This window comes from Lathamus discolor, chromosome 5, assembly GCF_037157495.1.
Source record: "Lathamus discolor isolate bLatDis1 chromosome 5, bLatDis1.hap1, whole genome shotgun sequence".
Lineage (NCBI taxonomy): Eukaryota > Metazoa > Chordata > Aves > Psittaciformes > Psittacidae > Lathamus > Lathamus discolor.
In genome coordinates, this window is record NC_088888.1 from 114,305,469 (window position 1) to 114,318,397 (window position 12,929).

Here is a 12,929-nt window from a genome sequence, read left to right on the forward strand (position 1 = left end):
TGGGGTTTTTTTTCCCCGATTCAAACCATTCTTCAAGGCTCTGGGGTAGACAAAGGAGGAAGAAGTGGATGGAGTTGCTCAGTAGTATTTTTCTTCTCCTAACTTATGCCAAAACATGTTTCAGGAATGACATTTCAACATTGTATACAGTCCATAATAACTTGGTACAGCCAAAACACTGTGTGAAAGTTGTTGAGCCACATGAGCATAACTTGGAAGTACTATATGACTGTTCTTGGGCTACATTAGTAGGACAGCCAGACTACTTTGGAGGTTTGTGTGGTCATCTGCAGAGTAATGCTGAAAAGTTATAGGGTACAAGCAGCAAACTTTACTCGTTGGTGTTTCCACAGCTTCCTTGATAAGGTTCAATATGATTTATCAACTTGGCATCCCAGGGCTGCCTACTGCCTGGGTGTGAGCCTGCGCAGAGGCAGGACAGCTCGAGTTAGTCCCTGTGCACCTGAGCATCTGCCTAGTGCTGTTTGTCACCACTTGTCAGGATAAGAATCACAGTTAGACTAATTAGTGGTATTTTCACAGATCACCATGTAGGAGGGCAATTGCCGGCAGTCACAGAAACCCAGAGAAGCATGAGAGCCCAGGCTGGTGAGCCTCCATGCTACAGTTGACCCAGAGGAGCTAAACAAGCCAGGGAGCGTGTTTCGAGTTTGGTTTTAATCTCAAAAGCCCACTTTTTAATTCTCATTAGAGACTCTCACGCTAGTTCTTCTAGCCCCTAAAGTTAGTGTTTTAAAATTGAATAAGGCCTGAATGGAGTGGAAATGGCATGTTAAATAGTGCTTTATTTGGATTACACTTCCTTTCATTATGCTTTGTTACAGCAGCTTTTATATACTTAGAAATAAATCAGAGGAATTGCAAAAAGCAGCAGGGTAGTAAAAAACCTGCAAAATCAAATGTTCCCTAAAGAAAAACCTGGGTGTTTTAATAAACAAATAAGGACATTTGGCAAAATTGTGAAGTTTATGAAATGTAAGTGTTAGCTTTTTGGTAGCGAGCATGATATTTGGTTGTTTAGGTAAGTGCCTTACGAAGTGTTTGTGGAAAGGAAAAATGCAACTTACAAGTGATGTTTTTTCTTCTTGTTTGTTCTCTTTAACAGAAAGGGTTCAAAGACACCAGTCAGTATGTTGTAGGAGAATTGGCAGCACTAGAGAATGAGCAAAAGCAAATTGACACCCGTGCCGCGCTGGTGGAGAAGCGCCTTCGCTATCTCATGGACACAGGTACGGTGCCCAATTACACTGTAAACAGTTTTGGCAAATTGAGCGTTCACAAACTCTTATAGAGTTTTGGAAGTGTGAATCTTTGAAGCCTGAATGTTCAGCAAAACTGCCTTGAAAATAAAAAGGCTGCGATTTGCAGCCACCTCTCTGGGCCCTGGTGATAAGAGTGCCTTCATGGGAAGTGATAACTTGCCCTGATACCGTGTGAGCCAGCACTATTGAACAGTGTGCTCATCCATGCAGAGTTGGAATACACATCTGTGCCTCATTGATATGCCACTGCTTAAAAAAAAAAAAAAAAAAAAAAAAGAGAGAAAAAAAAAAAGGAAAAAAAGTAAGATCTTCAGTGTTCTACTGATTCAGTGGGAAAAAAAAGATTTGGCCAGCTAAAGCCATGTACTGCATGAAACAGAGCACAGTACATGGGGGAAGGCTCCATTGACTAGATCACTGAAATTTGAGAATACTATCTGGTTACTGATGCTCCACAATTATTTTATTTATTTATTTTCAGGAGACTAGGTTTTAAAAGTCTGAAATACTTGGTGTTGTACGGTGCAGTTGAAAGGATTAAAGTGTATGGGTGATTTCTTGTTAAAAGAGTGATCGTTTTGACTTCAGCTGTGAATGTTAGATGGATATTAAGTGCTGACGGTCATCAGAGATGGAGAGATTTAAGCGCATCGGTTAGAAACAAATGGTGCTTTGATATTTCAAAAATAAATAGTATCATAGGTCCACAAACTGTTGTTCCTGTCCCTTGGGGAAAAAAGGTTACTTGGTCTAAATTACTTTGTGGATAAATTGTTTCTATACGTTACATGTATATGTGATGTTAGGAACTTGAAGCCTGTCTCTAACTAAAATAGCTGATTTTAAAGTAGGTTTGAATCCAGTGTTACGTTTTGAAATCCAGACTTCGGTTGCAGTTCAGTACTTTGAAGTGAGCTTGCCATATGTGTCCAAATATTAGCGTGGTTTTTACATGTGTTTACTTTCTCATGTTCTCAGGTGGTTTGATTTTTTTTTAAATAGCTTTGCAAAAGCACATAACTGAGAAACTATTTCCGTCCTGGATGAATTCTCGTTTAATAGGACCTCTACGCGTTATTGTCTTTTGAAGTACTTTTTCAAATGCATTACATGACCTTTAGTTATTTAGTTAGAGAAAATGCATGTATGTTATCCTGCACTTTCTTGTGTACTTTGTTATACGTGTAACTTACTTTCAGCACAAAAGAGCCAGTACAGTGTTTCACAAGTCTCAAGGAACTCCAAATACTGCCTCTAGATATGTACAGAGTCATCAGCATAGCACTTAGGGGGTTTTAGAACTCCCATGTTATTGTTTGATTTAGGTCATTTATTTAATTTTTGGAAAAGGTTTCTTACATTTATAATTATTTTAATTTCTTGTATTTTGAAATACGAGAAAAGTTGCTGTATTCTTCGTGTCATACACATGATGAGGTGGTTTCTTTTAAGTAGTCTGCATAAAATGAAGAGTCTAGCACACAGCTAGGGTGGCTTATACAGCGTGGCAGTAAGGGTTGTAACAGGAATACTAATGAATACCCGCTGCTTCCTTTACTGGGGAAAAGGAGAGAAGCGGTGCAGCCATGATAAGAAATTTACTTTTGTACTCTTGATCACTTCCTGAGCATCCAGAATTTAACTTAAAACAAATTATTTGACAAGTCCTTGGTAAAGATGCTATTTATGTTGTCATCTTAAAAGCACAATTTAGGAGAAAATACGTTAAAAGTGGAGTTTCTTACCTATAGTTAACTTTATAGCCTTAAAGCAGGGATTCTCAAACTTCCCTAACTATGGTTCCCATCTTAACAGAGAACCTATCTCTTGTACTACTTCTGCTGTCAATCAATATCCCATTTGTCATCCAACAACGTCCCTTTGGCAGCAACTGCAATTGCTTACATGGAAAAGTAGTGTTAGAAGGGTTTTGGTTGTTGGTTGTTTTTTTTTTTTTTTAAACAGTCGTTAATGTGATATAGTAGTGGAAAAAGATACGAACATCTTCTTTTGCTATGCCTTAAAATGCTGTTGTGTCAGCTCTGTTTCTGTACCACATGTGCAGTCCCCTTCCATTGGTTCCTCATCTGCTTAGCTTTCTTGCAGGCTCTTCTGCTTGTTTCTTCTCTCTTCCTTTCTGGTACCATCTGTAGTTGCTTCAGAGGATCTACTGTAGCTCATGTTATTAGTGCCTCTTTTTCTCAGGATGGCACTTGTTTTTCTTCCATACTTCCGTTTAGGAAATAATGCCTAATACAGACAAATAAGCAGCTTGTGCCTCTGTTTTAGTACCAGCTTCTTCTGTAAGGGTCTGGGCTGCTTCACCTGAGTGTCTGACTGTCTGAAAGAGAAATCTGGAAACAAAAAAGATGAGTCAACACCATATGACCTGACAGCTTGCCACAGACCACCAAGTGGTCTGTAAAGCCAAGTTTGAAGGAAGAAAGGAATTGCAGCCCGAGAGCTAAAAAAGCCCTGCAGGGCTGGTTTTGCAAATACTGCCCTAGGTGTTGGTACATACCAGAAAGATGAGAAATGCTAAACACTGCCAGCTTTCAGAGTTGTGCTGAAAAGTCTTCTGATACTTGTTTTTTCTGAGAAGAGGAGGAAGCAGGCTTTAGGAAGCAGGAGATCTTATGGGCAAGCACAGCTGAAAGATCCTGTAAACACAACATGAAGGACAAGAACCACAAACGAGTTGGTTTCATAATTAACACTCTCTTCTAAGCACATCTGGTTTTTAATTTTGTGCTGCTTGGGGAAAGCCTCAGGCAAGTAAGACTCTCTGCTAACCTTATTCCTCGAGAGCTGAAGCAGGGTGTTGTGTTGGTACAACTGTATAGGGAAGGGCTCACACTGGATTGTCCTAATAAATGTTTGCAGAATCATTGTCCCCATCAGCACAGAAGCACATTTTGTATTGGGATTTTCAGTTTTGTTTCCACATGTGCCAAAACCATACAAGATAAATGAAACAACTGGAAACTTGCATCATGACTCAGTCATTGCCTTGAAATGAAATTCAAGAGGAAGGTGGAGTGTGGTCTGCTCATCCCCGTTGTGTCTGCTGGGGACTGGCCCATCTTTTCCTTCGCCACTGTGCTTGGCCCTGTTCTTTATTAGACTAATACTCGGAAGAAAGCTCTCCCTCTTCCTTCTCATCCTCCTCCAGCACAAAACTGGGGGTGTTTTTTCCACTGGGGAGTCTCTGCCACCTGGCAGCTCTTCATCTTCTGAGTTTGAGAGTCCTTTTTATTGCTCAGCCAGGAGGGATTGTTTCAGGCTGCAGCTTGAATATCTATTCTGGCTACATTCATTTCACAGGAGATTTCATCTCTCCCATGTGTCAAGGCATTAAAACAGGTAGGAATTTCCTTACTATGGGCTAGTGGTAAGACCAGAAAGACATAGCTACTAACCTCTGCACAGTGCAGATTTTGGTTAATGTGGAAGAGCGCATAGCTTTCACCAAAAGGGAAGCAGCTGTAGGTATGGACAATGTATGTTCTTGGTTAGATTCCAGCTCACATCACTGTTTGACTTTGTTAGGCTCTCCGCTTACTTTTCAGTGAAAGTTTCTTCAGTGAAAGTTTAGGATTGCAAGTAAGAGTTTGAAAATGCCACTCTAGCTTTACTGGGGCAACAGTAGCTATGAGGAGCTGCAAGGATTGGATCTTAGAGATTCTCTGTGCCCCATTCCCTTTCTGTTATGGACCAGGAGGAGAGGAGTCCCCCACACAGTGCTCTCTAGTCCAATCCCTAGGATGCAGCCTGGATTGTGGAAGTATCCCTTCCATTGTTGCTGCCCTTCCACTTTCCTTCTGCCCTACATTAGGAAAAGGGCATCTAATGGAAGTGGGGCTGTAGGAAGAGAGCCCAGGTCCTCACCTGCACATGCATTGCCACTTTCCAGCCCTGCAAAACAGCCTTTTTGGCTGGGGAAGCCAAGATTCTGGCTCTCGGCCAAAGGGGAGCTGATGTTTTCAAAGTTCGTCAGCCAGGCAGAGAGTTTGGAACTGGCTGAAGCTTTGCATTTCCAGCGCCAGCTGCTCATGATTTGACTAGAAACACTTTTCTAAGATGTGTGAAAACATCGAAGTTATTAAAATCCCTGGGTTGCTGATTTCCATTTGAATCTGAATAGTCACAGTTTTATTAATATCCAGTAATTTATGTCACTGGTGGCGTAACCTCAGTCCTTGGTCTTTGCTCTTAAAATGAAAATGTAATCTCACCTTGTTCCAGTGTTTACTGGTACATTGCAAAACTGTGAGGAGAATAAGTGCTTCAGTGCCTTGAACTCTGTAGAATAAGCTGATGGCACATTTGCTATCACTGTCTGGATATATGTAAGAGCTACCCATATGGACCGGGTTTTGCAACATACACCACATGAAATACACTGTCACAAAAAAATCGGTGGGTGCAAGTGTTTAGAGAAAGCACAGCACAGAGGTTCAGGTAAGAGGACTTAGTTGTATGATTGAGTATAGAAATCATACAGTCTAATATCATTCATTTCCATTCTTCTTGACCCTCAGTGGTGACAGAGGTAGGATTATCTTCCTTTCTTCAGGATTGTACTTACCCATGTTGTGCCTAACCTGTTGTGGATAAAAAAGTTTTGTCTCTACTCCTGACAGTGCCTTTCTCTATTACAAATTGTTCTGTCATTGTGTTTTAAGGTGTCTATCATCTTGATATCCAAATGCCAATTAAAAACAGAATTATCACAGAATACAATTAAAATAAAAAACAAAGAAGCCTAGTTTACAAATTTCTAATCTAAATTTAGCTCTTTTTCAGTCACTATTTCTTCACTAGTTGCAAAAACAACTATTTGGGGAAAAAAAAAGAATACAGCTATCAGATATTTTGTTATTTGACCACAGGGTATGAAGTGGTTTTAATTGGTTTTTTCTGATTAACTGCAAGCTCCCAAATTCAAGTAAGAACATATTTGTATTTTCCATACGAGATCCTGTAGCTTACCAATGGGTGAGCATGTTTGTGGTACCGTATAAGGATTAATGAAATAAAAAACCCACCCTCTGCTGCTGCTGATTGACCACTGATGGTAAATGTAATTGAATTAGCAGTGCACTAAAATAAATGTAGACAAAATAAATATAGACAAGAAAATCTGGTGAAAGCTTCTGTAATGTTTTAGATTAATAGGCATACAGAATTCTTCACATTTTTTTATTACGTTGTCCCTAGATGAATTCAAAGTAATTGGGGTGGTTAATTTTATTTACACAGAGCCGTTCACAGCGCATTAAATAATAGAGATAATTGAACAAGAATTGTCAAGTGTGTACTGATATCAGACATATTACAGAAGGGAATGTGCATAAAACTTCATTTCTATGCAGCCATTGTTTATGGTAATTAAGTACACAGATTTATCCCTTGGTTGCCTTCCAAGCTTATGGCAACTGCTATTGTTGTGCTCCATTAATATGTAATCAGGAAATAGTTTAATTTTCTAATCTGCAGTTTGAGAATTCACTTTCTAACAACTCTTAATTACTGCATTGCCCTAATGATGCTCATGGTTAGGAAAACTGAACCAATAAACTCCATGGAAGAAGCCAGAGGGGATTATACTTCCAGAGGTGGTGCTTACTTAATAAACTTGTTATGCCTTCACCAGAGGGAGCTCAGTGTCCTTCAAAAGCAACTAATTTTATATTTCAGAGCTGTACATACCCACGGTACAAAGAGTTAATGTGCCTTGTGTGGCGGGGGTGGCTGTAAATTTGATTCACTAGAGAACCAGATAAGCGATAATATCACCATTTTGGTGTTTTTCCTACTGTATGCTAATTGTGGAGTTTAATTGCACAGGAAATAATGCAGGTGGTTTAATCTATTGTTTTAAACTGTCCTCATGGGTTTATTTTTGTCAAGTTGGTTTTCTTTCATTAGCCACATTAGCTAAATGCAGTATCGTAAAATCTTGCATGGGCAGATAAGCTCTAGATTGACAGCTATCTTATATTTGCTGTTTTCAGGGTGAATCTTAAACAGCAGGTGTGGGGTTTTTAATCATTTCCATTCTCCACTGTTCCATCATTCACCCCAGTGTGATTTCCATGCTTTACCTAGTACAACTCTAATGACTACACTGAAGCTATTTTGAGTTTGTGTTGTTGCTCTAAGATGAGAATCAAGCCACTGAGATCTTGCAGTCTATCTGTGCTAACCCACTACCCGGAAGCATACGGTCCTCTAAATGCAAAGATCTAAAAAAGGAGACCTAAAAGTCTGCTGAGATTTACCCTCCCTGTAGTATCTGATACACCTTGGTGATACTCCTTAGTGCGGAAAGTCCTGGGGTTGGATCTTGACAAGCTCTGCCTTTTTAAAGGCACTTACTGTGGCTTGAGAGTCTTCTACGCATGTTTTTCTTCTGGGTTTGGGGCATTGGTTTTTTTTCCAACTCATACCCAATTTCAACGCCCCAGGTGCTCAGAATGGGGCAGGATTGCCATCTCCCAGCCACTGCTTCACCTCTCCTTTTTCAGCACATAAGCTTCCTTGTCAATAGGACTAATTACACAGTGAACCAAACAACAAACATTAGAAACCCTGTAAACACATATGTTGTGTCACTGCAAATTAACTCTTACCAATCGAAAAAGCAGCATATGCTTTGTTGCCACATGTGAAAGGAGAGTCACATGTATTAATTAGTTAGCGTTTTCCACAGCTTTGAAGATAGAAAGGACTGAGGTTTGTAAGAGGGAAACATTTGAATTTATTAATAGAAATGGAAAAAGGTTGAGCTAAAAAAGTACAGGCACAAAAGGGGGTTTAAACAGTTGATTTGGTCTCCTGTAACAGAATAAAATTTTCACTTCTCATATTAAATCTCATCCTGGGATGAGTTTGTCTTCACTCTTTTTGCCATAATGTTTCTTACTGTCCTTTGACATCTACCAGTGTCAGGCACTAAAACTCAGGTCCCAGGAAACCTGGATTTTGTTTTAGAAGTAAATAATGTAAAATAAATTATGAAATTATATGGACCTATGCAAAATATAGTAAAGGAATCGCATACCTGTGTTACACACATCACTGTATGGAAATATATACTCTTATTTTAATAGCAGTCCAGGGCATATCAGTGGTAAGTTACAGTCCATGAGTACCTTTTTAGTTACACTGTAGTAGTTGTCTAACATCAAATAATCAAAAATAATGCAGATTTCTTCTCATGTGGCTGCATACTATTTGAGGCATAAAATGCACAAATTCTTTATATCAGAGCACATACAAAAAAGAGAGGGGAGACAAAAGGCATTGGGCCATTAGGTAGCTGAGAGCCTGGGCTGCTAGCGTCAGGACTGCAGCTTCCCTCTATCTCCCTCCTTATCTTCAGCATAGTCAACAGCTGTGGTGAGCCTGTGCCTTACAGCTATATTATCCAGAAGCCAGGTCTAGAATATATTTTTTTCTTGGGCGGCAGCAGTATCTGGCTGGTTCTTTGGACAGCTTCGGGGCTGGCTGGCTGACTGACACCATTGTTAACCACGCTCGTGGCTGTGAAACTGGTTTTTGGAACCGTCTCAGGGTCAAGTTGCCAGTAAACTGTCTGGGTTGTTTTGTGCTTCAGGATGCTTTTTCTTCTTTTGCTTTCTCTCACCTATTTGAATGATGAAGAATGCACTTGCTGTCAGGTTAACAGAATAAGTCTCCATGCCTATTGCTTGTAATAATAATAATGCACAAGGGTGGCTTGTTTTGGATATTCCTGTGTCAACTGTGTTGCCTCAAAGGATAGGTCATCGACTGATTAGTAACCTCTTTACATAATTTCCCCTTGTAAACTCATTCAAGAGTGAATTTTCTACCTATGCTGTTGCATTAAAATCTGCGTAGAAAGACAAAAAGAACTTCTACCAGAACAAGCTGTTATGCCCAGAGATAAAGCATGCATTCACGGGGCAGAAAATGGAAGCAAATAGATAAACATGTACGTATCACTGGGATTTTTCTCCTGCCCAAGACAAAAAGAAAGGTGCAGATGAGAGTTCCTGCTCCGTTCGGTTACTGTGTCACTGCTCAGGCTTACTCAGACCACTCATTCACAGCTACACTCACAGAAATGGCTCGTAGTTTTTTTAACTGAGAGATACGCTTGTCTGTTAGTTTTCTAGCAAGTAGAAGTATGAAATATAGAGGTGGCATTGAAAAATGTTGCAGCAAAGTGCATGCATTCAGAAAAAAAAATACATTTTTCATTACTTGTGGGATGCCTCAGAAATAACTGCTGTAACCCAGGCTGTTAATGTATGCTTAAAGAGCCAGATCCTGAGACGGCAGAAGTAGAGGTAGCTTGCTTGAAATAAATGAAATTATTGCCGTTTTAGAGCAGAGGGAGATCTAATCTTATACTCCCTGTTTCATTCATAACCACAGCTTCCGAGCTGAAGCACGTGGGGACACTTCAAGGCAGAGGGCTTTTGTCCCTAATGGTAAAGTGTGGGATGAGAGCAGACCTCCAGTGTCAGCTCTTTTGCCATTGCTATGCATCACCTTCTAATAAATATATTGCACCTGTATAGGCAGCTTTCTCATAGGGAATGGGTATCCTAAAATAGACCTGTATGGCTATACAGTGCGCACATCCATAAGGTTAGTGGCAGTAAATATTCTAAAAGAGTATCTGTACCCCCTGATTTCCATACACCCAAAACGTTTCACCTTTGTGAATTTAAATATTATTTCTACTTGGAAGTCAAACTGCTCATCATCACCCTAGTTTGACTAAAGATTTAAGCTGAGGTACGTGAGCAGCATAGAATACATTTCTTGCTCAGAAACACAAACAGCTAGCCAGGCTCTAAGTATATTATCAGGCAAGTTCTTTCAGAAACGTATTGCTAAAGAAGCTTAACATTAATTATTGTAACTTTGGGAAGATTACATCCACACTAGCCTTGTAAGAAGCAGCATACACTTCTTGACCTCCAATGCTAGAGCTTTAAGACACAAGAATGGCATTTTACCAACTTTAATGGGATAACCAGTATTAATCTTTCAGCAGTAAGGGAAGAAAAAGTGTTTAGAGTATAATACCCTTCTGAGTTCTGATAGAGGCTGCCTGTTGTGTGTACTGCAATCATAATTCATTTGTTTCTCTTGTTTTGGTTTTGTTTTCTTAATTATTTAAGGAGAAAATCGTACTAGAATTATTTTTTTCTAAACTAACCCATTTACATATTGGCTTCTAGCCCCAGCCCTTCTTTCTGTTTGAATGCCAACTTTTTTTATGTGGTCTCTGTTTTTAAAATTCCTTGCCAGCAATATTTGTGAGAGCTCTGCTGTACGTCTAGTAAAGAAAAGCATGAGAAGTTGCAATTGCCAAGTTGCAGACCTTCGAAAATTAATGGATTTCCTTCACTTCAATTGAATACACGGTCTGCAAAGTAGAGGGAAAAAGATGTACAGTATGAATGAGAGCTAATGTTATCCTGTCGTAGTGGTACTACTTGGGAAACACCATAGTGCCTGGCTATGCTGAGGTCAGTTATTTACCTTTCACAAATACAGAGTAAACGTTACAGGTTCACAAGGCATTCTCAATTAAAAATTACGTTGATGCTGATGTGCGTTTCGTAGAATCCATAATGATCTGCTCCCAAATAAAGAAAATGCAGCAGGATTTCAAGCACATCTCCACTTACATAGTTCAGTGCATGAGATTGCTGGATTATGATTAATTTTAATAGCTACATTAAAAAATACATCTAACATCATTCTTAATTAGAATAATCTCTAAAGCCAGTTAAATGTTTCAGAAGACAAACAGTTTAATTAGCTAACCTACAGAGGCTCCCCTCCCCCAAATGTGCAGTAGTCTTAGGCTTGGTGTTAGCCTTTCAAGCAGTCTTAAACAATCGGATGAAAAGGGATTTTAGGAAGATTAGAGGACGGGATGCTTTAGACGTTGTCCGTTAATCATGAGATATGCACCATCTACAAAGTTTCACAAAGAAATGAGAATTTAAATAAAATTTACTTTGGTTATCTAGTTAGCATGAATTACAAGCTATAACATCCAGTGATAAGACTATTTAATAAATGTATTCTTTTAATTGTCGATATGAGCAAAAGTACATGCTGGGGTGTAGTAGCAAGTGATATACCAGATTAACATTCTGAAAGGGACAATGCTTTTTTTCCCAGAAACCAGGCCTTTGTTGAACTATCCCAGGGTGCCACTAGAATTTCTTTTTTTTTTAAGGGATTCAAACTAAAACTTCAAATAGAATTGTTAGAGTTGGATCTTCATTTTCTCTCCTACCCATCTTCAAAGAAATGTGAAAAAGGTCTGGAGCAGTTTTTTTAGCTTGGTTTCTTGTTACTTTTTTTTTTTTTTAATTTAAGGGAGATTACTTTTGGGGCTTAGTGCTTTTTTTAATTTGCTCAGGTACAACTTGTTTTCTGTCGAGACATAAGAAAGGCTGAACAGTTTATACCTTCCTCCCCTCCACTTAGGCATTTTCTGCTTGTTTTCTTCCTACTTTAAAATTAGAGCTTTTTTTTTTTTTATGGGGCTAAAAAGCCTACTGAGAGGTAATAGGTACTTCCAAAGCTTTCCTCTGAATGACCTAAACAAATACACATTTCTTATTTTTCCTGGAAAATTTGTCATTGTCCTTTTTATTCTTGAAGCCAACAAATTTGTGTTTCTTACCTAAATAAGTCGAGGCAGCGGGATGAAAATGCCTCTGTCCTAGATTGAGGTGGTCTATTTTAAATAAATCCCCATGCTTTCAGTCCCTATCTACACACCCTGGGGGGAACTGTTTACCTGTGCTGAGAAGCAAAGGCCAGCTCTTAAAGAGGAGACACTGACCCTTATCTAGCCTTTAACATGAGCAAAGAATTGAGAGTGTTGCCTTTACCCCTTCCGCTCAAGTCCCCTGAATTTGTGACAAACAGATTCCTGGTGTACGAGCCCCTTGGGAAAATGCAAATGTCAGCAAATCACCTCTTTTAACATGGGGCACGCAGGCAGAAGTCAAATGTCATACCTACCCTGCGATGCTTAGAAAGGTGTATGCATTGGGGCACCCTTTGCTTTTTCACTATAGAATGAGATGTAAAAACTCAAAACAGAAGGGGGGGGAGGCATAAAAAAGAATCAGTTCTGGATATCTACAAGTTGGCTGATGTGACCCTGTGCCACCTACCAGTGTGCTGGCTGTGACCCAGCGATGTGATACTCCAACAAGCTGAAAGAGATGGCTGTCTCTGCTTTCTTTTGACCTCCCAAGGCAGCTGCCTGGTAGGGACCAAATGGCATGGAAGAAGAATATCTGCCTCACACCTGCTTTCTCCAAACCGCCTGCCACAATGCCAACCTGCCCACCAGGCTCCCTTGGGAGGCAGTCCCATCCCTGGTCCCCTCTCCATGGAATACCAGGACAGGATAGTTAAGATAGTTTTCTCTTCTTCAAAACATCATTAGGATTGAAAAAATGAATCTCTTGCTTGCACATTTTGCATAAATACATGGTAAGTTATCAATTGATGTTCAAATAGCTTAATTGAGTTTGAGGGGGGAAAGGTCATTTAATTGGTCTATTGAAATGTTAACAGAAACAGATACGGCAAGGAATAGACTTTAAT

General features: G+C 39.6%; 1 protein-coding gene across 9 annotated transcripts in view; it reads left to right on the plus strand.

The window, feature by feature from the left end:
- Nucleotides 1-12,929, plus strand: part of EHBP1 (EH domain binding protein 1) — a 229,754-nt gene that overhangs the window by 191,573 nt on the left and 25,252 nt on the right. For all 9 annotated transcript variants that reach the window (XM_065682216.1, XM_065682213.1, XM_065682214.1 and 6 more), the window contains one exon: nt 1,127-1,250. In XM_065682216.1, the coding sequence (XP_065538288.1) occupies nt 1,127-1,250 (124 nt within the window). The remainder of the gene's footprint in view (nt 1-1,126; nt 1,251-12,929) is intronic.